Raw genomic sequence first — 27,968 nt, forward strand, 5'->3', positions numbered from 1 at the left:
CTAAGGAGCGGCCGCTGCATCTCGTGTTGCGCCTCATCCCCGGGACAATGTGCAGCCGCCGCTCCCGGCAATGACTTTCCAGCAGGAGGACGGGGTGAGCCTGTGCCACAAAGCTCTGCAGATCGTGTCCGACCTCTGCCTCGGGGGTCACGTGGAGTGGGACAAATGCTCCGGGATCTTTCCCAGGACCAACCAGGGAGCCGCCAGCGCAGGTAATGGGGGTCTGACCTTATTCCTCTCCCGACTCCCCCACACACTTACCTGCTGCTGCCAACACATTCATGGGGGGCATAGTCTTCATCTGTCTATCACCCCAATACTCTACTTCTTGCACCCCAGCTCTCCCTAAACTCACTGACTTCTACTACTCAATACTGTACCCCCAAACTCTCATCTCTTACTGTACCCCAATACTCTAACTCTCCTTCTCTTCCTTAACCCCAGCTCTCCCTAAACTCACATCACTTACTGTACCCCTATACTCTGCGTCTTGGACCCCAGTTCTCCCCAAACCCACTGCCTTATACTACTCAATACTGAGCCCCCTAAACCCACATCTCTTACTGTACCCCAATACTCTGCTCTAACTCTCCACCTTTCCCTAAACTCATCTGCTCATATTTCCCCTGCCCCTCCCTACAATAAGTCACTGTTACCCCCCATACTCATGTCTTGTTTTTCCTTAAACTCACCCTCAACTTAGTGCCCCCAAATTCCATCTTTATACCCCTTTACTTTCACCTTTACCCCTTTACTTCAGCCCTAATACTCACACTATTACAAAACCCACAACAACCTGTTTCTTCTCACTGAATCCTTTGTCCCCCCAAAATTTGCTTTTTATTCTCCATCAGTAAATTCCACCTGTTACTCTTCTTCCTCCTTCCCCCCTCCCCCAATGTCCTTTACCCCCTAATTTCCCCCTTCTGCTCCCACCCAATATCTCCCCTGCACAACATCACGTCTTCCTATTCTGAACCCCGAATCTCTCCTCACGTCTCCCCTGATCTCCGTCTCTGAGGCTTCGGTTTCTCCAGGTTCTCAGACAGAGAAGGAGAATCACGGGGGAACCTGATCTAATAAAGCAGCAGTTTGTGGGGGCGTCTCGGAAGTTCAACTTTTATTTTCCTCTGAATCCAGGAATGTTCTGTCCCTTTCTCCTCTGTCTCTTCTCTGGTAGTGAATGGGTTAAACACACACTGTGCCCGGAATGTGATATTCCTACAAAATCTCATCCCACTGGGAATGTTCAGACTCAGGTCCCTTCCCATTGGCTTTCAGCCTTGTGGTTTCCTTTCCTCATTATTGTGTCAGATCAGGCAGGAGCTTCCCATATTCCTGAAAGGAATTTCTGTTTTTTGTGACGCTCCCGTCTTTTCCCACAACAACGACGAGAAACATCGGCTCCATCTCCCTCATCCGCCAAATACTGTTACACTGGGTCTGACACTTGTTGCTCAATAGAAACTCCAGCGACGCAGAGAATCTCATTCTACTTCTCACCGACATGTCAGCTGTGCGGAGCTGGATATACGGGGGTCCTACGAGAGACCATTGCCCTTAAATAAAGACCTACTGTGGGGGGAGTAGCAACAGGTGTTTGTGCAGCAATAGGGAAAATATGTGACTGTGGGGATAAAAGTATATAGTAAATTAGGGAGAGAAGGTGCCTATAGTAACATCGCAGGTATAGTAGGGAGAGATTGGTCTATAGTAACAGTGGATAATAGTCTCTGGGAAGGAGTGTGACTGTGGGATAGCAGGTATAGTAGGGAGAGATGGTTTATCAGGAACAGTGATAATAGTCTTGGGAAGGGAGTGGTGACTGTGGGATTAGCAGGTTAGTAGGGAAGAGATGGTGCCTATAGTAACAGTGGATAATAGTCTCTGGGAAAGGGAGTGTGACTGTGGGATAGCAGGTATAGTAGGGAGAGATGGTGTCTATAGTAACAGTGGATAATAGTCTCTGGGAAGGGAGTGTGACTGTGGGATAGCAGGTATAGTAGGGAGAGATGGTGTCTATAGTAACAGTGGATAATAGTCTCTGGGAAGGGAGTGTGACTGTGGGATAGCAGGTATAGTGGGAGAGATGGTGCCTATAGTAACAGTGGATAATAGTCTCTGGGAAGGAGGTGACTGTGGGATAGCAGGTTATAGTAGGGAGAGATGGTGCCTATAGTAACAGTGGATAATAGTCTCTGGGAAGGGAGTGTGACTGTGGGATAGCAGGTATAGTAGGGAGAGATGTGTCCTATAGTAACAGTGGATAATAGTCTCTGGGAAGGGAGTGTGACTGTGGGATAGCAGGTATAGTAGGGAGAGATGGTGCCCTATAGTAACAGTGGATAATAGTCTCTGGGAAGGGAGTGTGACTGTGGGATAGCAGGTATAGTAGGGAGAGATGTGTCTATAGTAACAGTGATAATAGTCTCTGGGAAGGGAGTGTGACTGTGGATAGCAGGTATAGTAGGGAGAGATGGTGTCTATAGTAACAGTGGATAATAGTCTCTGGGAAGGGAGTGTGACTGTGGGATAGCAGGTATAGTAGGGAGAGATGGTGCCTATAGTAACAGTGGATAATAGTCTCTGGGAAGGGAGTGTGACTGTGGATAGGCAGGTATAGTAGGGAGAGATGTGTCTATAGTAACAGTAGATAGTCTCTGGGAAGGGAGTGGTGACTGTGGGATAGCAGGTATAGTAGGGAGAGATGTGCCTATAGTAACAGTGGAAATAGTCTCTGGGAAGGAGTGTGACTGTGGATAGCAGTATAGTAGGGAGAGATGTGGTCTATAGTAACAGATAGATAGTCTCTGGAAGGGAGTGTGACTGTTGGGATAGCAGGTATAGTAGGAGAGATGGTGCCTATAGTAACAGTGGATAATAGTCTCTGGGAAGGAGTGTGACTGTGGATAGCAGGTATAGTAGGAGAGATGGTGCCTATAGTAACAGTGGATAATAGTCTCTGGGAAGGGAGTGTGACTGTGGGATAGCAGGTATAGTAGGGAGAGATGTGTCTATAGTAACAGTGGATAATAGTCTCTGGGAAGGGAGTGTGACTGTGGGATAGCAGGTATAGTAGGGGAGATGGTGCCTATAGTAACAGTGGATAATAGTCTCTGGGAAGGGAGTGTGACTGTGGATAGCAGGTATAGTAGGGAGAGATGTGTCTATAGTAACAGTGGATAATAGTCTCTGGGGAAGGGAGTGTGACTGTGGGATAGCAGGTATAGTAGGGAGAGATGTGTCTATAGTAACAGTGGATAATAGTCTCTGGGAAGGGAGTGTGACTGTGGGATAGCAGGTATAGTAGGGAGAGATGGTGTCTATAGTAACAGTGGATAATAGTCTCTGGGAGGAGTGTGACTGTGGGGATAGCAGGTATAGTAGGAGAGATGTGCTATGTAACAGTGGATAAAGTCTCTGGAAGGAGTGTGACTGTGGGATAGCAGGTATAGTAGGGAGAGATTGTGTCTATAGTAACAGGGATAATAGTCTCTGGGAAGGGAGTGTGACTGTGGGATAGCAGGTATAGTAGGGAGAGAGAATGGTGTCTATAGTAACAGTGGATAATAGTCTCTGGGAAGGGAGTGTGACTGTGGATAGCAGGTATAGTAGGGAGAGATGTGTCTATAGTAACAGTGGATAATAGTCTTCTGGGGAAGGAGTGTGACTGTGGATAGCAGGTATAGTAGGGAGAGATGTGTCTATAGTAACAGTGGATAATAGTCTCTGGGAAGGGAGTGTGACTGTGGGATAGCAGGTATAGTAGGGAGAGATGGTGCCTATAGTAAACAGTGGGATATAGTCTCTGGGAAGGGAGTGTGACTGTGGGATAGCAGGTTAGTAGGGAGGAGATGGTCCCTATAGTAACAGTGGATAATAGTCTCTGGGAAGGGAGTGTGACTGTGGGATAGCAGGTATAGTAGGGAGAGATGGTGCCTATAGTAACAGTGGATAATAGTCTCTGGGAAGGGAGTGTGACTGTGGATAAGCAGGTATAGTAGGGAGAGATGGTTCCCTATAGTAACAGTGGATAATAGTCTCTGGGAAGGAGTGTGACTGTGGGATAGCAGGTATAGTAGGGAGAGATGGTGTCTATAGTAACAGTAGATAGTCTCTGGGAAGGGAGTGTGACTGTGGGATAGCAGGTTATAGTAGGGAGAGATGGTGCCTATAGTAACAGTGGATATAGTCTCTGGGAAGGGAGTGTGACTGTGGAGATAGCAGGTATAGTAGGGAGAGATGGGTGCCTTATAGTAACAGTGGATAATAGTCTCTGGGAAGGGAGTGTGACTGTGGGATAGCAGGTATAGTAGGAGAGATGTGTCCTATAGTAACAGTGGATAATAGTCTCTGGGAAGGAGTGTGACTGTGGATAGCAGGTATAGTAGGGAGAGATGGTGTCTATAGTAACAGTGGATAATAGTCTCTGGGAAGGGAGTGTGACTGTGGGATAGCAGGGTATAGTAGGGAGAGATGCGTGTCTATAAGTAACAGTGGATAATAGTCTCTGGGAAGGGAGGGTGACTGTGGATAGCAGTATAGTAGGGAGAGATGTGTCTATAGTAACAGGGATAATAGTCTCTGGGAAGGAGTGTGACTGTGGGATAGCAGGTATAGTAGGGAGAGATGTGTCTATGTAACAGTGGATATGTCTCTGGAAGGGAGTGTGACTGTGGAAGCAGTATAGTAGGGAGAGAGTCTCTGGGAAGGGAGTGTGACTGTGGGATAGCAGGTATTAGTAGGGAGAGATGGTGCCTATAGTAACAGTGGATAATAGTCTCTGGGAAGGGAGTGTGACTGTGGGATAGCAGGTATAGTAGGGAGAGATGGTGCCTATAGTAACAGTGGATAATAGTCTCTCGGAAGGGAGTGTGACTGTGGTATAGCAGGTATAGTAGGGAGAGATGGTGCCTATAGTAACAGTGGATAATAGTCTCTGGGAAGGGAGTGTGACTGTGGGATAGCAGGTATAGTAGGGAGAGATGGTGCCTATAGTAACAGTGAGACTTTATAGGGACAGACTATCAAGATTTAGCAGGGGTTGCTCGGAATTGTAGTCCAGCCGTAGATAAAGGGCCATAGGATATATATTACCCTACATTATGACATCCCGGTGTAGTCGGCAGCAAGTTCTGGTTGGGAGGCCCAATGAGCTGTTACTATACACATGCCGCAGCCCCTAAAGCACAAATAACACATGGGCAGAAATCTCAGCAGGCGAGAGCAGCAGGTTTTATGAATGGACGTTGGATTTAAAGGGACGCAGGCAATGGTGGGGGGGAGGGCATGGATCTGCTGATGTATCTAAATGGACTAGTAGTGATACATACGATAAACAGTGAGTTATAACTATGAACAATGTGTTTAGTAGCTGCTGGGTAAGTGTTGTGATTATTAGAGCAGAAGGAGACGTCATGTTCCCAGCAGGGATGTCACATTATCCACATAACCTCAGTCATGCCACGGAAACACTGAGCAGAGATGCGCTGTTCCTGCTCAACTGAGAATTTAACACTTGAAATCACAGATTTGTTCAAACTGATAACAATCTGCCTGAATCACAAAATATAAAACACTGATTCCCACATTGGCTTCTTTTCTGGTATCAGGTCCAACATTTAGGCTTATAGCTCTGCTTGAACTTCAACTCCCAGCATCCTGTCAGTGGCTGCTGAGAGTTTAACTTGCAACAGGAGGGCTGCAGTTATGCAGCGCCGGATTTAACTTTTGCGCGCCCCTAGGCCGCGCGGTCACACCAGGCAAAAAAACGCCGGCGCAGCTGGTGCAGTTGAACGGCGGCTGGGCGGCATGCCGCCCCTATTTCTTTGCCGCCCTAGGCCCGGGCCTATGCGGCCTTGCCGCAAATCCGGGCCTGCAGTTATGTAATACTGATATAAAGTGTTTCTGCTTTGCCCTACTGTCTAAATAGTGCCCTACTGTCTCCATCTTGCCCTACTTTCTCCATTTTGCCCTACTGTCTCCATCTTGCCCTACTGTCTCCATCTTGCCCTACTGTCTCCATCTTGCCGTACTGTCTCCATTTTGCCCTAATGTCTCCATCTTGCCCTACTGTCTCCATTTTGCCCTCCTGTCTCCATCTTGCCCTATTGCCTCCGTCTTGTCCTACTGTCTCCATCTTGCCCTACTGTCTCCATCTTGCCCTACTGTCTCCATCTTGTCCTACTGTCTCAGTCTTGTCCTACTGTCTCCGTCTTGCCCTACTGTCTCCATCTTGTCCTACTGTCTCCATCTTGCCCTATTGCCTCCGTCTTGTCCTACTGTCTCCATCTTGTCCTACTGTCTCCATCTTGTCCTACTGTCTCCATCTTGCCCTACTGTCTCCATTTTGCCCTAATGTCTCCATCTTGCCATATTGCCTCCATCTTGCCCTACTGTCTCCATCTTGCCCTACTGTCTCCATCCTGCCCTACTGTCTCCATTTTTCCCTACTGTCTCCGTCTTGTCCTACTGTCTCCGTCTTGCCCTACTGTCTCCATCTTGTCCTACTGTCTCCATCTTGCCCTATTGCCTCCGTCTTGTCCTACGGTCTCCATCTTGTCCTACTGTCTCCATCTTGTCCTACTGTCTCCATCTTGTCCTACTGTCTCCATCTTGCCCTACTGTCTCCATCTTGCCCTACTTTCTCCATTTTGCCCTACTGTCTCCATCTTGCCCTACTGTCTCCATCTTGCCCTACTGTCTCCATTTTGCCCTACTGTCTCCATCTTGCCCTACTGTCTCCATCTTGCCCTACTGTCTCCATCATGCCCTACCGTCTCCATTTTGCCCTAATGTCTCCATCTTGCCCTACTGTCTCCATTTTGCCCTCCTGTCTCCATCTTGCCCTATTGCCTCCGTCTTGTCCTACTGTCTCCATCTTGCCCTACTGTCTCCATCTTGTCCTACTGTCTCCGTCTTGCCCTACTGTCTCCATCTTGTCCTACTGTCTCCATCTTGCCCTATTGCCTCTGTCTTGTCCTACTGTCTCCATCTTGTCCTACTGTCTCCATCTTGTCCTACTGTCTCCATCTTGCCCTACTGTCTCCATTTTGCCCTAATGTCTCCATCTTGCCATATTGCCTCCATCTTGCCCTACTGTCTCCATCTTGCCCTACTGTCTCCATTTTTCCCTACTGTCTCTGTCTTGTCCTACTGTCTCCGTCTTGCCCTACTGTCTCCATCTTGTCCTACTGTCTCCATCTTGCCCTATTGCCTCCGTCTTGTCCTACTGTCTCCATCTTGTCCTACTGTCTCCATCTTGCCCTACTGTCTCCATCTTGCCCTACTGTCTCCATTTTTCCCTACTGTCTCCATCTTGCCCTACTGTCTCCATCTTGCCCTACTGTCTCCATCTTGCCCTACTGTCTCCATCTTGTCCTACTGTCTCCATCTTGTCCTACTGTCTCCATCTTTTCCTACTGTCTCCATCTTGACCCTACAAAGTGACAGGTTGGATTATAAAAGAGTTTTTCAGTGGCGGTTGGGAATTGTAGTAGAAGAACAACTGGAGGGCTGCATGTTGGGGCCCCGCAGAGGTTACATTGCCTGTGTGCTCTCCCCCCATCAGAAAACCTGATAAGATGAGAGAGGCAGAGGGGCCTGTGTTGCTCGGTGGCTGCTATAGTAACGAGCTGTCACTGAGATCCCTTCAATCACATAGGGAAGGTGCTGGTGGAATCTGAGTCTCAAGTTTAATTTGGTGACAGATCAGCGCCGCCTGCTATTTACCTGTGTCACATGGGTGAGTGTTGGATCAGAGCAACTGTAGGTTCTGACTAACAAACAGCAGCAACTACATATCTTGCACCTGTCACATGGTAACCACCTACTCCCCACCTGCCTTAACTACAACTCCCAGCATCTTCAGCTTCTGGGAATTAGGGTACAGAGACTCAGGAGTTGGGGTACAGGGGTGCTGAAACTGCTACTGCTTTGAGGGCAGTGGGAGGGGCCAGGCTGGTGCTTTGGGGATAGTGGGAGGTGCCAGGCTGGTGTTTTGGGGGGCACAATTAGGACATAATGGAAGCCATTTAGAGTCCCAGTGATGAGATGATTATACCCTCTTGCCTTACTATAAACATTATCTCACAGTTACAGTCACTTCTCCAGCCCTTATTTGCCTTTTTATTCTTACTCTGAAAAATGTATTAATAGATCATTTAAAGTGACCTCCCTGTATTTACCCAAACAACCTGCTGCTCCTTCCCATGCACTGGGCACCGCGTTGTTCTGTGCCTTTAAATGGGGGCAGATTTACTAACGCCGGGGCAATTCTAGCAACTTTTTCATTTTCTTGCAGACATTTCCGTCAGTCTTCTGGCCGTGGTGGTGAGTTTCTGTGGCCTGGCCCTGCTGGTCGTCTCCCTCTTTGTCTTCTGGAAACTGTGTTGGCCGTGTTGGAGGAACAAACCCCTCACTTGTACCAACCATGTGGCGCCCCCATGTGTGCCCAGCGCCCCCCCGGAGGTGGTGGAGACCGACGAGAAAAAGGAGATCAAACAAAACGGGAGACAGTCAGTGAGACTGCAAGAAGCGGCCATGAAGATCAGTCACACATCCCCCGATATCCCTGCCGAGGTGCAGAACGCCCTGAAAGAACATCTCATGAGACACGCCCGCATTCAGAGACAGACTACTGAGCCCACCTCTTCCTCACGGTAATTACTGTCCCCCCTTATATATTTATATATAGTGATCATATCCCCTTATATATTTATATATAGTGATCATATCCCCTTATATATTTATATATAGTGATCATATCCCCTTATATATTTATATATAGTGATCATATCCCCCTTATATATTTATATATAGTGATTATATCCCCCTTATATATTTATATATAGTGATCATATCCCCTTATATATTTATATATAGTGATCATATCCCCCTTATATATTTATATATAGTGATCATATCCCCCTTATATATTTATATATAGTGATCATATCCCCTTATATATTTATATATAGTGATTCATATCCCCTTATATATTTATATATAGTGATCATATCCCCTTATATATTTATATATAGTGATCATATCCCCCTTATATATTTATATATAGTGATTATATCCCCCTTATATATTTATATATAGTGATCATATCCCCTTATATATTTATATATAGTGATCATATCCCCCTTATATATTTATATATAGTGATCATATCCCCCTTATATATTTATATATAGTGATCATATCCCCTTATATATTATATATAGTGATCATATCCCCCTTATATTTATATAGTGATCATATCCCCTTAAATATTTATATATAGTGATCATATCCCCTTATATATTTATATATAGCGATCATATCCCCTTATATATTTATATATAGTGATCATATCCCCCTTATATATTTATATATAGTGATCATATCCCCCTTATATATTTATATATAGTGATCATATCCCCTTATATATATTTATATATAGTGATCATATCCCCTTATATATTTATATATAGTGATCATATCCCCCTTATATATTTATATATAGTGATCATATCCCCTTATATATTTATATATAGTGATCCTATCCCCCTTATATATTTATATATAGTGATCATATCCCCCTTATATATTTATATATAGTGATCATATCCCCTTATATATTTATATATAGTGATCATATCCCCCTTATATATTTATATATAGTGATCATATCCCCTTATATATTTATATATAGTGATTATATCCCCCTTATATATTTATATATAGTGATCATATCCCCTTATATATTTATATATAGTGATCATATTCCCTTATATATTTATATATAGTGATCATATCCCCCTTATATATTTATATATAGTGATCATATCCCCCTTATATATTTATATATAGTGATCATATCCCCCTTATATATTTATATATAGTGATCATATCCCCCCTTATATATTTATATATAGTGATCATATCCCCTTATATATTTATATATAGTGATCATATCTCCTTATATATTTATATATAGTGATCATATCCCCCCTTATATATTTATATATAGTGATCATATCCCCTTATATATTTATATATAGTGATCATATCCCCTTATATATTTATATATAGTGAGCATATCCCCCTTATATATTTATATATAGTGATCATATCCCCCTTAACTGTCTCTTCTCCAGTGTAACAATCCCAACTTGCCTTTCCCCATAACTGATCCCTTTCAACTGTCCAACTGGAGGGCCGAATTACCTTCTGCCCCTTGATCCCAGTAGTAGTTAATTCCATTGTTATCGACGGACAAGTAAATACTTGGCACTGACAGTAAGAGAAATGACTTAATAATTAGAGGAGTGTTTAGTTTCCCTGCTGGATCGTGACTCAGGGCACCATGTAATTAAGAACTTGGCGGTTCCTCCTGCCGGGAGTCGAGTGCAGCTGGGAGTTTAGAGCTCATGTTATGTGGTTACTGGTTTATTGGGAATTACACGTTGCCGTGTTTTATACAATAAGCTTGGGAAGTGCGGCTGACAAGGAACAATAGGGATGAGACTGAACATTTAGAAAAGCCATTCCGGGTTTCAAACAAAATGTTCTTTAGCTCAGTAAGGAGGCAATTAGTCTGCCAGTTGTAAGGGGAACTAAACTGCTCAGACTTTGATGTCTGTGATCCCCGATCCAGTTCCTTCTCAATCTACCTGTGTCTGACCATACTGACTGACAATTGGTCACTCCACATTACTCAAAGTAGGCTGCCCAGTTCAGATCTTCTGCAGCATGGACAATGGGGGCAATATGGTAGGACAAGATGGACACAGTAGAACAAATGGAGACAATAGAACAAGATTTGAGTCACTAGGAAAAGATGGAGACAGAAGGGCAAGATGGAGACAGTAGGACAATATAGAGACAGTAGGACAAGATGGAGACAGTAGGGCAAGATGGAGAAAGTAGAGCAAGATGGAGACAGTAGGACAAGATGGAGAAAGTAGATTAAGATGGAGACAGTACGACAAGTTCGAGACAGTAGGGCAAGATGGAGACAGTAGGGCAAGATGAAGACAGTAGGACAAGATGGAGACAGAAGGGCAACATGGAGACAGTAGGGCAAGATGGAGACAGTAGGGCAAGATGGAGACAGTAGGACAAGATGGAGACAGTAGGGCAAGATGGAGACAGTAGGGCAAGATGAAGACAGTAGGACCAGATGGAGACAGAAGGGCAATATGGAGGCAGTAGGACAAGATGGAGACAGTAGGGCAAGATGGAGACAGTAGGGCAAGATGAAGACAGTAGGACCAGATGGAGACAGAAGGGCAATATGGAGGCAGTAGGACAAGATGGAGACAGTAGGGCAAGATGAAGACAGTAGGACCAGATGGAGACAGAAGGGCAATATGGAGGCAGTAGGACAAGATGGAGACAGTAGGGCAAGATGGAGACAGTAGGGCAAGATGGAGACAGTAGGACCAGATGGAGACAGAAGGGCAATATGGAGGCAGTAGGACAAGATGGAGACAGTAGGGCAAGATGAAGACAGTAGGACCAGATGGAGACAGAAGGGCAATATGGAGGCAGTAGGACAAGATGGAGACAGTAGGGCAAGATGGAGACAGTAGGGCAAGATGAAGACAGTAGGACCAGATGGAGACAGAAGGGCAATATGGAGACAGTAGGGCAAGATGGAGACAGTAGGGCAAGATGAAGACAGTAGGACCAGATGGAGACAGAAGGGCAATATGGAGGCAGTAGGACAAGATGGAGACAGTAGGGCAAGATGGAGACAGTAGGGCAAGATGAAGACAGTAGGACCAGATGGAGACAGAAGGGCAATATGGAGGCAGTAGGACAAGATGGAGACAGTAGGGCAAGATGAAGACAGTAGGACCAGATGGAGACAGAAGGGCAATATGGAGGCAGTAGGACAAGATGGAGACAGTAGGGCAAGATGGAGACAGTAGGACAAGATGGAGACAGAAGGGCAAGATGGAGACAGAAGGACAATATAGAGACAGTAGGACAAGATGGAGTCAGTAGGACAAGATGGAGACAGTAGGGCAAGATGGAGACAGTAGGGCAAGATGAAGAAAGTATGACCAGATGGAGACAGAAGGGCAAGATGGAGATAGTAGAACGAGATTGAGACAGTAGGGCTAGATCGACACAGTAGAACAAGATGGAGACAGTGGAACAAAATTTGAGTTAGTAGGATAAGATGGAGACAGAAAGGCAAAATGGAAATAGGAGGACAATATAGCGACAGTAAGGCAAGATGGAGACATTAGGATAAGATGGAGACAGAAGAGCAAGATGGAAATAGTAAAACAAGATGGAGACAGTAGAACTATATGGAGACAGTAGGGAAGGTGAAGACAGTAGGATAAGATGGTAAAGTAGGGAAAGATGGAGACAGTAGAACAAGATAGAGACTGTAGAACAAGATTAGTCAGTAGGATAAGATGGAGACAGAAGGGTATTGTGGAGAAAGTAGGACAAGATGGAGACAGTAGGACATGATGGAAACAGTAGAACAAGAAGGAGACAGTAGAATAAGATGGAGAGATTAGAAAAAGATGGAGACAGTAGAACAAGATGGAGATAGTAGAACAAGACTGAGACAGTAAGGCAAGATTGAGATAATAGGAGAAGCTGGAGACAGTAGGACAAGATAGAGACAGTAGAACAAGATATAGATAGCAGGAGAAGATGGAGACAGTAGGAGAAGATGGAGACAGTAGGACACAATGGAAACAGTAGAACAAGATGGAGAGAATAGAACAAGATGGAGACAGTAGAACAAGATGGAGACAGTAGGGCAAGATGGAGACAGTAGGACAATATGGAGATAGTGGATCAAATTGTGAAAGAATGGGGAAATGCACAGTAAATAATGGAAAGTGTAGGGCAAGATGGATAAAGTGTGATGAGGCTGCTGTAAATTCTTGGATTTACACCTTAATAACAGCAATTTGCCTCCACCATTACCCACTCATCACATTTTAGACATGACTAATGATAGAAATCACTTACTGCTGAGAGACTTGCCCAATGTGTAACCCCTGCCAGAAACAGAAGTGTATATATATATATATAATACACAAAAGCCATGAATATCCTGTAACTTATAGCCTTATAAACGGTGAATTCTGATGTCATCAGTTATAAACGGAGAGTAGTGATGTCATTTCTGTCACATGACTCACTGAAACTTGTGTATTATAATAAATAAAGTACCCCCAGTTGTAAAATATGAGGATATTAGAAGTTACCTCGGAGTCGCATGTACCCCAGCACCGCAGCACCAATGCAGTGAATGAGCAGCACCATTGAGTTTCGTTCTGATTCGGCCCAACAGCTGCAGAACAGAAGAGATTCGGTATAATATGAGGAGAATGACAGTTACACGGTGTTTACGGGAAGTAATTACTGGAAAGCGCTAGAAGTTCAGAGGAGGTGCGAAAAAAAACGTTTATGAAAAATCCAGTAATTTCTTTATGGTAATTAGACAGGCGAGAGAAAAAAACTAATTAAGTGAGAGTGTAATTAAATCCAGCCAACCTTACTATCCACTAAAAATAGATTCCCTTTAAATATATCCCTGGCGTCCCACTGCCCGTGCTCAAAACCCGCTCATTTAACCAGCGCCAAATTTATTTCCCAGTAAGCGTCCAGTCTGGGGATTTCATCATCAGCAAAGGGGTCACTTACCATTGGGGGACGCCGTGTTTCACCTGCAGAGCCGCAATTTATATTGTTCACGTCGCAGTTTCACTAGAAATGGTAAAATTGGCGGATTTCACAGAAGTAGACGTCGGGTTTCAGCTAAAATGGGCAGTTCCGCTTTCTGAAAGAAGATTGGGCTGTTTTTCTGTTGAAGTGGAAAATCAATATCCCGCTTTTGAAAAAAATTGCTTGTTTCTTGGCAATTTGTGTTCATATTATGTTTTAAATTCTGTCCAAATGTTTCTTTTTTGTCAGTTATTGAGGGAAACAACAGGGAAAGTGCAACTGCCTCATCTGAAGTGTCTATAGAATGACCTGCCCTAGGTGGCGCTGTCTACTTCCTGCTCTGTAATACACTCCGCCCCTTCCTGCAGAGGGCGGGGCTCACTTCCTGACCTTTGGTAATGGAACATTTCGGTAGTACAGCAGGAGTGATACCTACATAATCTATAAATACAAATATACAGAGAAGGAATGTTCTGGGCACACAATAAGCTATACCCTCATACTGTACTGTCTAAGGGAATCAATATGGCACCTCCTCCTCCCGTATGTATAAATACAAATATACAGAGAAGGAATGTTCTGGGCACACAATAAGCTATACCCTCATACTGTACTGTCTAAGGGAATCAATATGGCACCTCCTCCTCCCATGTGTATAAATACAAATATACAGAGAAGGAATGTTCTGGGCACACAATAAGCTATACCCTCATACTGTACTGTCTAAGGGAATCAATATGGCACCTCCTCCTCCCATATGTATAAATACAAATATACAGAGAAGGAATGTTCTGGGCACACAATAAGCTATACCCTCATACTGTACTGTCTAAGGGAATCAATATGGCACCTCCTCCTCCCATATGTATAAATACAAATATAGAGAGAAGGAATGTTCTGGGCACACAATAACCTATGGTTTGCATTTCCCATACAGACACAACTCATTCCGGAGGCACTTACCTCGGCAGATGCAGGTGTCCAGCGTGGATTTCAGCATGGGGGTGGAGCCAATACAGAGAGGGGAGACCACCACGAGCATTGGCCGAATTAAGCCGGAGTTGTATAAGCAGAAATCCGTTGACTCGGAGGACAACAAGAAGGAGGACGTTAAGACCTGTGGGACGTTGAATTTCAGTCTTCAGTACGACTACGAGAATGAACTCCTCATGGTCAAAATCCTGAAAGCCTTGGAGCTACCTGCGAAAGACCTGTGCGGCACGTCCGACCCCTACGTCAAGATCTATCTCCTTCCAGACAGGAAGAAGAAATTCCAGACTCGGGTGCACAGGAAGACCCTCAACCCAATATTCGAAGAAACCTTTCAGTTCCCAGTAGCCTACGACCAGCTCAGCAACCGCAAGCTGCATTTCAGCGTCTACGACTTTGACCGGTTCTCTAGGCACGACATGATCGGGGAAGTCATTCTGGACAACTTGTTTGAAGAATCCGACCTGTCCAGGGAAGCCACGGTTTGGAAAGACATCCACTGTGCCACGAGCGTAAGTACATCGCCCCCTGTGGGCCAAGAGCTGCCCTTTTGTAGGGTCAGAACCTTTTGATGATTTGTTGGGTCAGAAATGAAAGAAACAGGGACATTAGCTTCTCCTCTACTACTATTGGGAGATCCAACCTGGTTGTGCTCAGATGCCCCTCCTCAACCTCTAGGCCTGGATTTTGAGCTTCTTCCTGGTCCTTCCCAAACTTGTAAGGCTGACCCACCTTGTAGGCTTAGCAGGTTTGGTTGAGACTCAAGTGGGGGAGGTCTCATTATTCCTAGTATGGGGGTATCAGCAGATGAGAGGTGGGATATGGGGAGTGTATAACAGTAAAAGAAAAAGGGGTCCCCCTGATCTGGAACCGCCCCACACCTGTAGGGCTAGTCTCATATATAGACATTTCCAATAGGGCTGATCCCAGAAGATACTGCATCTCTTTAAACACTTTCCTAGGGTGACAGTACTCGGCAGAGCTTGCAATCTCATGATTGATGACGAAGAACAATGAATAGGACAGCGTCGGTGATAATTGTAAGCTGATGGCGGTTTTCGTGATTGCTGGTTACCTGCAGAGCATACATTCCAGCCAATGAGGTTGGAAACTCCAAGAACAATATGTTCATCAGAAAGGGAACAATTATGCACGGGGGTATATAATTACATGCGACTGTGTGCGCGTATCCATGGCGACAGCTTAGCGTCCCAGTTTTCAGACCCAATAAGGCCATGCTGGGCTGCCTAGAAGATATGGGTCAACCCACCTGTCCTGGTGGGCTTAGGCTTCAGTAGACCCATTATTACGCAGTTGGCACCTTTTTTACCCTTTATAGCTTGACCTCCTAACCAATCACAGTGTGGCGCGCTCCTGTCCAATCACAATGCAGTGTTTTGCTGAGCTCAACCATCATCAATGGACAATAGGGGGGGATTTAACGAGAGTTCTACTAATCAGGCAATAGATACATTGAGGGTCATTTATCAACACTGGGCAAATTTGCCCATGGGCAGTAACCCATGGCAACCAATCAAATTGCTGCATTCATTGTGCTGCTTGCAGCTGGCTTTAAAAAGCTATTCACTGATTGGTTGCTATGGGTAACTGCCCATGGGAAAATTTGCCCAGTTTTGATAAATGAGCCCCATTGTATCAAAGTGTTTCCCAAGTCAAATACCAGGCGTCTCTTTTTCTCATTGTCTTGACTTGATGCACTAGTGTTGTACGTATCCCTTGCACCAGTGGTGTAAACTACAGAAAGGGAGATCCTCGGCTCTCTAACCAGAGGTTCTCTTGTCTCTGATAATATACGAGAGCTGATATTCTCGTTATTAGATACAGAAGGGCTCGGGCAGCAAGACGGCGACAATTGGCCCTAGAGCCGTAACCCGTAGCAACCAATCAGTAATAAGCCTTCAACTGTCTTCTGTTGGTAAACTATTATTATTATTAAGTGCTCTCCAGATGCCTCGGATTCCCGGCTACCGGATGGGTTGTGTTTATAATTTTCCTGCTGGGCCCAACAGATACATTAAAGGGGATATAAACCCTAAAATACAATACGTTTCGGGTTCAGTTACATGGGTTTACATGCCCTTTAATCCATTGCAGTTTTTATTTATGGGGTGGGAATAATATGTACAGTATGTAGCCACCGAAAAACGTTTAATTTACGGAGCGGTGGAATCCAGGGATTAGCAGGAATTTCATCCCCTCGGTGGATGTAGAAAGAGTCATTTGTTTGATAACGAGGAGGAAACCACGTAAGTCATTAAGAATCCAATCATGAGAGGAGGAAGGAATTCCTGCAGGAGTCCAATGAGATCCGACCCCGAGGTTCCATAGGGGAAAACTACTTTCATCTGCTTATTAAATACTCTCATCCCTCTCTGCTGCCGACGGGATATTGAAATGGTAAAATACTGCTGTGTGTAATGAACCCACATATGTTATTATCTGCCACCAAATCAGGGTTATTATGTCCCACAATGTTCTGATTGGCTGCAGGTTGGTCTGGCTCTGGGAATGTTCTAATATTCTGATTGGCTACAGGTTGGTCTGGCTCTGGGAATGTTCTCATATTCTGATTGGCTACAGGTTGGTCTGGCTCTGGGAATGTTCTCATATTCTGATTGGCTACAGGTTGGTTTGTCCTGGATTGTTCTTATGTTCTGATTGGCTACAGGATGGTCTTATCCTGGGAATGTTCTAATGTTCTGATTGGCTACAGGTTGATATTGCACTATGGATGTTTTCATGGTCTGATTGGCTACAGGTTGGTTTTGCCCTGGGAATGTTCTAATGGTTTGATTGGCTACAGGGTGGTCTTGTCCTGGGATTGTTCTAATGTTCTGATTGGCTTCAGGTTGGTCTTGTCCATGGAATGTTCTAATGTTTTGATTGGCTACAGGTTGGTCTGGCCCTGGGAAAGTTTGAATAGTCTGATTGGCTACAGGATGGTCTTGTCCTAGGAATGTTCTAATGTTCTGATTGGCTACAGGATGGTTTTGTCCTGGGAATGTTCTAATGTTCTGATTGGTTTCATGTAGGTCTGGCCCTGGAAAAGGAATGTTCTTATATTCTGATTGGTTACAGGATGGTCTTGTCCTGGTGGGAATGTTCTAATGTTCTGATTGGCTGCAGGCTCGTCTTGCACTATGGATGTTCTCATGGTCTGATGGGCTACGGGTGGTCTTGTCCTTCGAATGTTCTAATGGTCTGATTGGCTACAGGATGGTTATGTCTTGGGAATGTTCTAATGTTCTGATTAGCTGCAAGTTGGTCCTGCCCTGGGAATTTTCGAATGTTCTGACTGGCTGCAGGTTGATTTTTGCCTGGGAATGTTGTAATGGTCTGATTGGCTACAGGTTGGTCTTGTCCTGGGAATGTTCTAATGTTCTGATTGGCTATAGGATGGTCTTGTCTTGGGAATGTTCTAATGTTTGTATTGGCTACAGGATAGTCTTGTCATGGGGATGTTCTAATGTTCTGATTGGCTACAGGATGGTCTTGTCTTGGGAATGTTCTAATGTTCTGATTGGCTACAGGATGGTCTTGTCCTGGGGATGTTCTAATGTTCTGATTGGATACAGGTTGGCTTTGTCCTGGGAATGTTCTAATGTTCTGATTGGCTTCATGTTGGTCTGGCCCTGGAAGGGGGAATGTTCTTATATTCTGATTGGTTACAGGATGGTCTTGTCCTGGTGGGAATGTTCTAATGTTCTGATTGGCTGCAGGTTTGTCTTGCACTATGGATGTTCTCATGGTCTGATGGGCTACAGGGTGTTCTTGTCCTTCGAATGTTCTAATAGTCTGATTGGCTACAGGATGGTTATGTCCTGGGAATGTTCTAATGTTCTGATTAGCTGCAGGTTGGTCCTGCCCTGGGAATTTTCTAGTGTTCTGACTGGCTGCAGGTTCATATTTGCCTGGGAATGTTGTAATGGTCTGATTGGCTACAGGTTGGTCTTGTCCTGGGAATGTTCTAATGTTCTGATTGGCTACAGGATGGTCTTGTCTTGGGAATGTTCTAATGTTTGTATTGGCTACAAGATAGTCTTGTCATGGGGATGTTCTAATGTTCTGATTGGCTACAGGATGGCTTTGTCCTGGGAATGTTCTAATGTTCTGATTGGTTTCATGTTGGTCTGGCCCTGGAAAAGGAATGTTCTTATATTCTGATTGGTTACAGGATGGTCTTGTCCTGGTGGGAATGTTCTAATGTTCTGATTGGAGGCAGGTTCATCTTGCACTATGGATGTTCTCATGGTCTGATGGGCTACAGGGTGTTCTTGTCCTTCGAATGTTCTAATGGTCTGATTGGCTACAGGATGGTTATGTCTTGGGAATGTTCTAATGTTCTGATTAGCCCTGGGAATTTTCTAGTGTTCTGACTGACTGCAGGTTGATATTTGCCTGGGAATGTTGTAATGGTCTGATTGGCTACAGGTTGGTCTTGTCCTGGGAATGTTCTAATGTTCTGATTGGCTACAGGATGGTCTTGTCTTGGGAATGTTCTAATGTTCTGATTGGCTACAGGATGGTCTTGTCTTGGGAATGTTCTAATGTTTGTATTGGCTACAAGATGGTCTTGTCATGGAAATGTTTTAACGTTCTGATTAGCTACAGGATGGTCTTGTCTTGGGAATGTTTTAATGTTCTAATGTTCTGATTGGCTACATGATGGTATTGTTATGCAAATGTTCTAATGTTCTGATTGGCTACAGGTTGGTCTTGCACTATGGATGTTCTCATTCTCTTATTGGCTACAGGGTGTTCTAGTCCTAGACATGTTCTGTTTGGCTGTATATTGGTATAGTCCTGTGAATGTTCCAACTGGCTGCAGGTCTTTCTAGCCCAGTGTAACTTCTCCACCAAAAATCCATTTCCGGCAGTGCCATGCGTTCTGTCATTAACCGACCTGCAAAGACTTAGAAGGCATTGTGGGAATTGGAGTTTTACCCTGGAGTAGTGTTTTATTTTGCATTTCATCCATCTAAATGATGCATAAAACGAGGAGAGAACTTGTTTATTGTCAAAATTTGTTATTGACAATAATAAAGATATTGTTGCCACACTTGTCTTACATCTTCGTGTTTCTAAAACACACCGTGAAAAAACGAGCAGAGAGACTCCGGAGCCTTTGTATTTCCATAGACAAGATGCAGATAAGTGATTGCAGTTCTTCAAGCTCTGAGTAATACTAATTATCTCTCAGGGCCCCTCGGGAGGGATTGACAAATGCCAAGACCATTACATCTGATTGTACCTTGGAAACGCTCTCCCGAAAGTTCAGCCTCAAACACAAATCTCCACCGCTTTCCCTGCAGATCCATGTCGCAGAGACTCCAGTAAAGGTCGCCTGCTGAAATAGAGGTGAAAAGCTGAATTCAGGGAGTAGGATCACAGCGTTTTAAGCTTGAAATCTCTCTGGCGCCTGTATAAGCGTCTGCCGTAGCCGTGGGGTGGATGTGGTTTTGTGCAGATCTGGGGAAGAGTCTTGTTTTAATTTTGATAGAATGAAGAACTTCCCCCAGTTTGTCATTTTAGATTTTTCATCCTCCAAAATGATCAAACTGGCCCCCTTCTTGAAATATTCCAATCAACTTCCTTCTCTTCAACCTCTGACTGCTCTCCCTTGGATCCTATTTGGTACTGTCCAATCCTCCAGTGGTCTCCATGTTGTCCACACTCTTGACTTTCCTTCTTCATCTTCTAACTAGAGGTGTAACCAACTTCCATTCTTCCTTCAGGAATTACCACCTCAGCTCTTCTATCTTTCACTCCACCCATCAACCTCCCAGAATTTCTAACTATCCTTGCTTCTTCAGGTCTTCAGAACACCCTTTATAGCTTGTCTATCTATCCCCTTCCACATCTAAGTAGCTAGATAGACAGATAGAAGTCTCTCCTCCTGCAGTTGACATCTTCCTTTTAGATCTTCTGCTTTCCACCCTATGAGGACATCTTGACTCTTAACAGTTACCCTCTTAGTGGGCCCCAAGCCCTAAAGATTAAAAGCAACTGCCCTTATATCTAACTAGTTTCCATTGTGGTCTAACAAATGTAGGTTCCATTGACCTCCCCCTTTCTTAGTTTTTGTTTCCTACACACTTCTAATTGTCTTCCATCCCACCAACCTGACCTGAGCTTTGTAAGAGGGCACTTCCAAGGTCAAGCTCTTCTCTTTCACCCACTAACAAATTGGCCTCCTCTCTATGTCTTCCTAGGGCCTCTTCTTTCAACGTGTCCTCCTCAAAGTCTACATAGAGGCTTTTCATGCTGACATTGCGTCTTAATCCTTTCACTTTAATTCCAGACTAGTGCTACTTTAGATGGTTTGATATTGACTTAACCTTTAGGCTAGTGATGCACCAAATCCAGGATTCGGTTTGGGATTCGGCCAAGATTTGGCTTTTTTCAGCAGGATTCGGCTGAATCCTTGTGCCTGGCCGAACCAAATCCGAATCCTAATTTGCATATGCAGATTGTGGGGAGGGCGGGATTTCACCCGATTTTTTGTTACAAAACAAGGAAGCAAACCAATGTTTTCCACTTTTTTCTTTCCCGCCCCTAATTTGCATATGCAAATTCGGATTCGTTTCGGTATTCGGACGAATCTTGCAAGATGGATTCGGGGATTCGGCCGAATCCAAAATAGTGGATTCAGTGCATCCCTACTTTAGGCTATAGTACACCTATTGCAGCTGTAGGAGCAATTCAAAACCCCTACTGTCCACCATGTCTCCTGGTATGAATTCATTTTTGGCTTTGATTGTGTGGTAGAGTTCCCCTTTAATGTTCCTTACTCTGGTTTCTACTTGTTCCAAACTTTTCTTTCTTGTAGACGAAAAATGCAAATCCCTGAATTCTCAGGCTTCCATGTAAGATCAGTCGCTGAGCTGAACCTAAGCTTCTTGGTGCTCCCAAATCCAAGCTAATCTGCCCATATCAGGCTTATTTTATAGTGAAGAATTCTGATAGGCTTTAAAGGCAACAGCGAAAAAATCCATTTTATTTTATACCATAATCACTTAATTTAATGTACACGGGGTGGGCTGGTGTAGGGGAAGGTTCTTACGACTGCAGGTGTAAAATGTGCTGCATTGTCCGGGAGGAGCGACAGTTTCTTTAGTACTCAGGGATGACAGTTGGTATTAGCACAGGGGTAATTATCCTTCTCTTAATGGCAGAGAATGGCAGCAGTGACAAGGTGCCACATTACTTTCTGCTTTCTGCCTTTCTTTCTATCCAAATCATTATTTTCCCTCCAGCTTTTTTTTTTTTTATATATATATATATATATATATATATATATAATATTCCCTGTGGGGAAAGAGAACGATGGAGTTCTAACTTCAAATCATTGTAAAAAAATAGATTGTAAAATATCTATATTGGTTAAAGTGAGGTCGAATAAAAATAGAACATTCAGAAGGAAAGTCGTTATTAAACACTAGACATTAAGCCCGTTAAATTAACGGGCGCTAGAACATATGTCGTCACATACCTCCCAACATTTCAGAATGGGTAACATTAGTAGGCAGGGACCCCTTTGTAGCACTGGTGGCCAGGGGGTTAATGCTGGTGCCCAGGGGGTGTTAACATTGGTGGCCAGGGGGGTGTTGACATTGGTGGCCAGGGGGGTGTTAACATTGGTGGCCAGTGGGGTTAACATTGGTGGCCAGGGGGTTAACATTGGTGGCCAGGGGGGGTGTTAACATTGGTGGCCGGGGGGGTTAACATTGGTGGCCAGGGGGGGTTAACATTGCTGGCCAGGGGGGTTAACATTGGTGGTCAGTGGGGGTTAACATTGGTGGCCAGGGGGTGTTAACATTGGTGGGCAGGGGGGGTTAACATTGGTGGCCAGGGGGGGTTAACATTGGTGGCCAGGGGGGGTTAACATTGGTGGCCAGTGGGGGTTAACATTGGTGGCCAGGGGGGGTTAACATTGCTGGCCAGGGGGGTTAACATTGGTGGCCAGTGGGACTTACCTGTCAAGTTCGCTGGGGCCCTTTCACGCGGTTTCTCCTTAGTGACGTCTTCTTCCTAGGCGGTGGCTTCTTCTTCTCCTTTGGCGGCGGTGGGTAGTGATGGGCTTTGCCGGAAAATTTGGGAATTTCGTGTGAAATTCGCAAAACAGCGAAAAATTCGCGAAACGGCGACCGTTTTTTTTTACGCCAGCGCCCATTTTTGACGCCGGCGTCCGTTTTTTCGGAAAAAAAAATGTATTTGCTGTCGGCGAATCACGCAAATTCGCCGCAAATTCGCGCCTGGCGAATAAATTCGCCCATCACTACGGTGGATCCTCTCTTTAGACGTCGCAGTGGATCTTCTCTTCAGGCGGCGGTGGATCCTCTTCAGGTGGCAGGCAGAAGATCCTCTCTTCGGACAGGTAATTCCAGCAGTTAACTCTTCTTTCTCCTAGGCGACAGGTCACAGGCAGGGTTGCGCCCGTGCGTACTGACGTCATAAGGACGCACGGGGCGCGCCAGAGACGGGGCACATGCGCAGTAGCTCAATTCCACGGTCACAGGGACTGGACGCAGAGACACTTGAAGATTATTATATAGGATTCCTTCTCTGTATATTTGTTTTTATATCTGTGGCCGGGAGCTGCCATGTCGCTCGTAGCTTCAATTAGAAGTAGAACGAGCTGTTACATGTCAGAGCAATGTTTACCTTTATGTGTCTGTGCATTTAGAACTGACCTTTCCACTAACTGGCGTCTGTGCTGTTTCCTTCCCAGGAGAGTGTGGACCTGGGCGAGATCATGTATTCCCTGTGTTATCTGCCCACGGCCGGGAGAATGACATTAACCGTTATCAAGTGCAGGAATCTCAAGGCCATGGATATCACCGGCTCTTCTGGTAAGTCGGTAATGAAATATAACAGCTGTTTTGTTTGGGGAAACCAATAGGATAATCCCCCGATGTTATCAGTTATTAGTAACCACAATCACGTCTGACTCCTGAGTCTGCACTGAATCTCAGCTGCCATAAAGCAGGACAGGACTGCTGCTTACAATGGGGATCAGATAGGATCTGTGCAGCCACTGGGACAGAATGTTCTGTTATACAGATAGCTAGAATCTCAGCTGCCATAAAGCAGGACAGGACTGCTGCTTACAATGGGGATCAGATAGGATCTGTGCAGCCACTGGGACAGAATGTTCTGTTATACAGATAGCTAGAATCTCAGCTGCCATAAAGCAGGACAGGACTGCTGCTTACAATGGGGATCAGATAGGATCTGTGCAGCCACTGGGACAGAATGTTCTGTTATACAGATAGCTAGAATCTCAGCTGCCATAAAGCAGGACAGGACTGCTGCTTACAATGGGGATCAGATAGGATCTGTGCAGCCACTGGGACAGAATGTTCTGTTATACAGATAGCTAGAATCTCAGCTGCCATAAAGCAGGGCAGGACTGCTGCTTACAATGGGGATCAGATAGGATCTGTGCAGCCACTGGGACAGAATGTTCTGTTATACAGATAGCTAGAATCTCAGCTGCCATAAAGCAGGACAGGACTGCTGCTTACAATGGGGATCAGATAGGATCTGTGCCATTGATAATGTTGATGTAAATATGAAGTTGAAATGTGCAAGCGATTGAGTTGGAGGCCGGAATGGCAGCCGAGAAGGTCAATATTCAAGGCTGAGACAAGACCCGGTGCCTGACCAGAGACAAACACAGATTTTTGGCTGAATAATAAATCTGCGGCCGATTAGTGACTTGATGACCAAGAAGAAAAATCACTTAAAGGGTTTTGGAAGGTTCTTTCCAGTAGCAGCAATCTCTCAAATCGATGGAATATGTAATTAGACAGATACAAACATAATTAGCAGAGCTCGGAGATGTTTTTCTCTCTTCAATCCAGTCTGTTGCTGCTCTCAGGGTTTTATCGTTTGATCCTGGATCTTCTGACAAAGTCTAAACCAATTAGAGCAGTGACAGTAATTAGAAAGGTAGAGAGGGGCAGAGGAACCAAAGCCAAGGTGGGCTTGTATCTATCTCATATTAGATTGAGCTGGGTATAAGAAACAAGATCTAATTCCTATTGGTTGGCCTTTTATTCATCTTCTCCTCCTACAGATCCTTATGTGAAGGTTTCCCTGATGTGTGATGGGCGGAGACTAAAAAAGCGAAAAACCACCACCAAAAGAAACACCCTGAATCCTGTTTATAACGAGGCGATTATTTTTGATATTCCGCCAGAGAACGTGGACCAAGTCAGTCTTTCCATAACTGTGATGGACTATGATAGGTAAGTGATACTGCTGCCTGTGGGTCCTCACCTTCTGTACAACTTGCCCTTTATTATTTTAACAATAGGACCTCCGTGTGTTTTTAGGGTGGGGCACAATGAAGTGATCGGGGTGTGCAGAACTGGAGTGGAAGCAGAGGGGCTTGGCAGAGACCACTGGAATGAGATGTTGGCGTATCCGAGGAAACCAATCACTCATTGGCATGCGCTGGTAGAGGTAAGAAGTCCCATACATGTCCAGATTTGGTCTTATGGGCATTTCAATGTATATTGAATATATTATATAACATTGAGAGGGCGACTTTGCCCTTTTATACAGTACGGTGGCACTTCTCTGCAGGCTTCTGAGGTCTACCCTGTGTTATTGGCAGAAGAACATGAATCTATCCTACAATGAAGGACAGATATCATCAATGTTGGACTAGGCCTTCTAGGATCCACCAGAGAACTTGACACTCTTGCAACTTTTATATGAAGATAGGGCAAAATATAATAATATAGGGCTATGGTGAAAACTGTTCTTGGCCAACACCCACTAGGACAAAAGACGTCTATGAGATCATCTCGTATTTCAGTTCTGTGGGGCCTGGACATCAATGATTTACTTGTAAAGTTGATGGTCCAAAGGAGCAAGTCCAAAAGGACGAAAAGAGAATGAGCGGTCCATGTCCATGCTCCATCTATGGTCAACAGTAGATGAAGTCTTAGGTTAGGGTTAAGGCTAACTCTGCTGTTCACTGGTATCTGAGGAGGGTTTGTCTACCACCCTGGTGAGCAATATATGCTCAGAAGGTAAAAACGAACCAAACTGCCCAACCACCTCTGTCCATGTATGGGTATTTTCATATTTGGAGTAAGTCCTCTTCTGGGCAGTCTCCTGCCTAGTCTTGACCCTAACAATACAACTAGTGGTGTCACCAAGCTTCAGTTTGTATTGTACTGCTGTCATGTTGATAGTACAACTGTCTACTTACTGTGGTTTGTCTTTATTGCTCAGCTACCTGGTCGGGCTACGAGTTTCGATAGCCAAGGATCTTGCTCCTCACCTAAACCACCGCCTACACCTTAGCTTCACCAACTTAGGCATTTCTCTTCTCTTTCCATGGGTCAGACCATGAGAAGGCACCATGTCCCCTCAAGGAGGAGCCAGTACATTGCAAACCATAAAGTGCTGAGTTCAACCATAACGTGTTCCGTTCACGAGACTCAACTCCATCTTTACACTGGTCGATCATAATTCTGGGGAGCAAGAAACAGAAGGACATTTGAGACCGGAACCTTTATAGGAAATGGAAGATTCCTCCATAAAGCAGTTGGTCAAAACGTTTGGCTCCTTATTGTCATGCCTCTCAGGGGCCACATATCAATGTAGATTTAAGAAAAACACAAACTGAAATTACCCAATGGGATGCAAAAGTATAAACCTGGGGCATTTTCCCTCACCGAAGCCTGGTCAGAAGTGCTGATATCTATAATCTTATGGTCGTAGTACTTACCAGCGGGATATGTTTTACCCCAAGAGAGGGCACAAAGTAGCTACGCAAATGACTTAAAGCTGAAAAAGGGAAATGTTTCAAATTTTCAAAAAGACTTTTCTGATGTTCTCAACAAAGCCCATGCTACAGATGGTGCAGCAATGACTATTTTTGTTGATGCCCCACAAAGGGCACTTGGGAGTTCTGAGGGGCAAAAGAAGATGTGTGCTAGCAAGTCATTCTTGTACACCGTGTATTCGTCTGAACAAGGGTTCCCACAGCTGCTGAGGGTAAAACCCAGTTTTTCAGATACCTCCTACCTCTGTTCTTTGTCCTGATCACTCGCAGTTCCCCTAGCTCTGTACATCGCAATGACCGTGCCGTAGCACTTATATATATATATATCATTGCTTTGGTGTAGCCGAAAATGATAGATGTAGCTAGCATTACCCACACCGAGGAATACCTCAGGCTATGCCCGTTATCTCTTATGCACCATAGCTTGAAATAACACAAGTTCCTTGAAGAATATCCGGTATATTTGTGTAACTATTAGGACAAACTCACAACACAACATAGATTTAAACTTGACCAAGAGGCTTCCAATCCCTCTTAGTGGTGGACGTGCTGTGGGCATCCAAATTGTTGCAAGTTGTCCCATAATTCTCTGCCAAATTGCCTCATATACATGCTGTGTGCTTATATGCAATAAGATCTTATGTGACGTCACAATGGGTCATTATTTTAATTGTTATTTTTTTGCTAATTGCATTTCCTTTTAAATAGTGATAGGTAATCCTCCAAAAATATTCAACTTTTTTTGTTTTTCTTTAAAACATTTTAGCCAGTAGTGTTGTAAAACAGCAGCCTGAAACAACACTGAAAGGGATATTTGGCTGGCACGAAGTGACGTCACTTCTGGTGAGTTTAATTTCAAAAATTGCCATGTCATTTCTTTCATTTGGCAGTCTTTTTTTTGGAAATTTTCATCAATTTAGGATCTAGTTTTTTTTAAATAGTTCTTTGGCCATTTAATTGTGGAGGACAATTCAGCAATACAATTCAAAATTGTGCATCCCCTGCTTTGACTTAAACTCAAGTCAACATGGTGACTATCATCATTGAAGAAAATATTTTTTTGAAAAAAATATTTAGGTGGGTTAGGTACAGTTCCAAAAATATTCCATTTGCAGCAATGTAGCAGAATTATTTTAAAAAATAACAGGTTTACTTCTATTTTCTCACGTAAGAGCCAAATGTATTCATATTTGAGTCGCCATCAAATCGATTGTTTTTTTTTTTTAAATTCCCATTTTCTTGATTTATTTCTCATTCACAGTGTCTTTTCACAATCAAAGTTTTTCAAATTATTAAAAATCTGGCCACCTAAAAGCTGCCAAGACAAAAAACTGAATCTGGGAAATCTATATATATATATTGTAGCAAAATTTTATATATGTTTTTTGCATTTCTTGCAATCAAAGTTGTTCAAGTAAAAGCTGCCAAGATTTTAATTTTTTTTTAAAACCTTTATCTG

The 27,968-nt window shown here is 44.2% G+C and overlaps 1 protein-coding gene across 1 annotated transcript; it reads left to right on the forward strand.

Annotated features, from left to right (window-relative positions):
• On the forward strand, window positions 1-27,942 carry LOC108710715 (synaptotagmin-10). The gene is made up of 7 exons (XM_041585801.1): window positions 1-212; window positions 8,303-8,660; window positions 14,630-15,194; window positions 23,435-23,555; window positions 24,785-24,956; window positions 25,044-25,173; window positions 25,954-27,942. The coding sequence occupies exons 1-7, from the start codon at window positions 71-73 to the stop codon at window positions 26,023-26,025; spliced, it is 1,560 nt and encodes a 519-aa protein (XP_041441735.1). The 5' UTR covers window positions 1-70; the 3' UTR covers window positions 26,026-27,942.
• The last annotated feature ends 26 nt before the right edge of the window (window positions 27,943-27,968 follow it).

Source organism: Xenopus laevis, chromosome 3L (genome assembly GCF_017654675.1).
Source record: "Xenopus laevis strain J_2021 chromosome 3L, Xenopus_laevis_v10.1, whole genome shotgun sequence".
NCBI classification, from domain to species: domain Eukaryota; kingdom Metazoa; phylum Chordata; class Amphibia; order Anura; family Pipidae; genus Xenopus; species Xenopus laevis.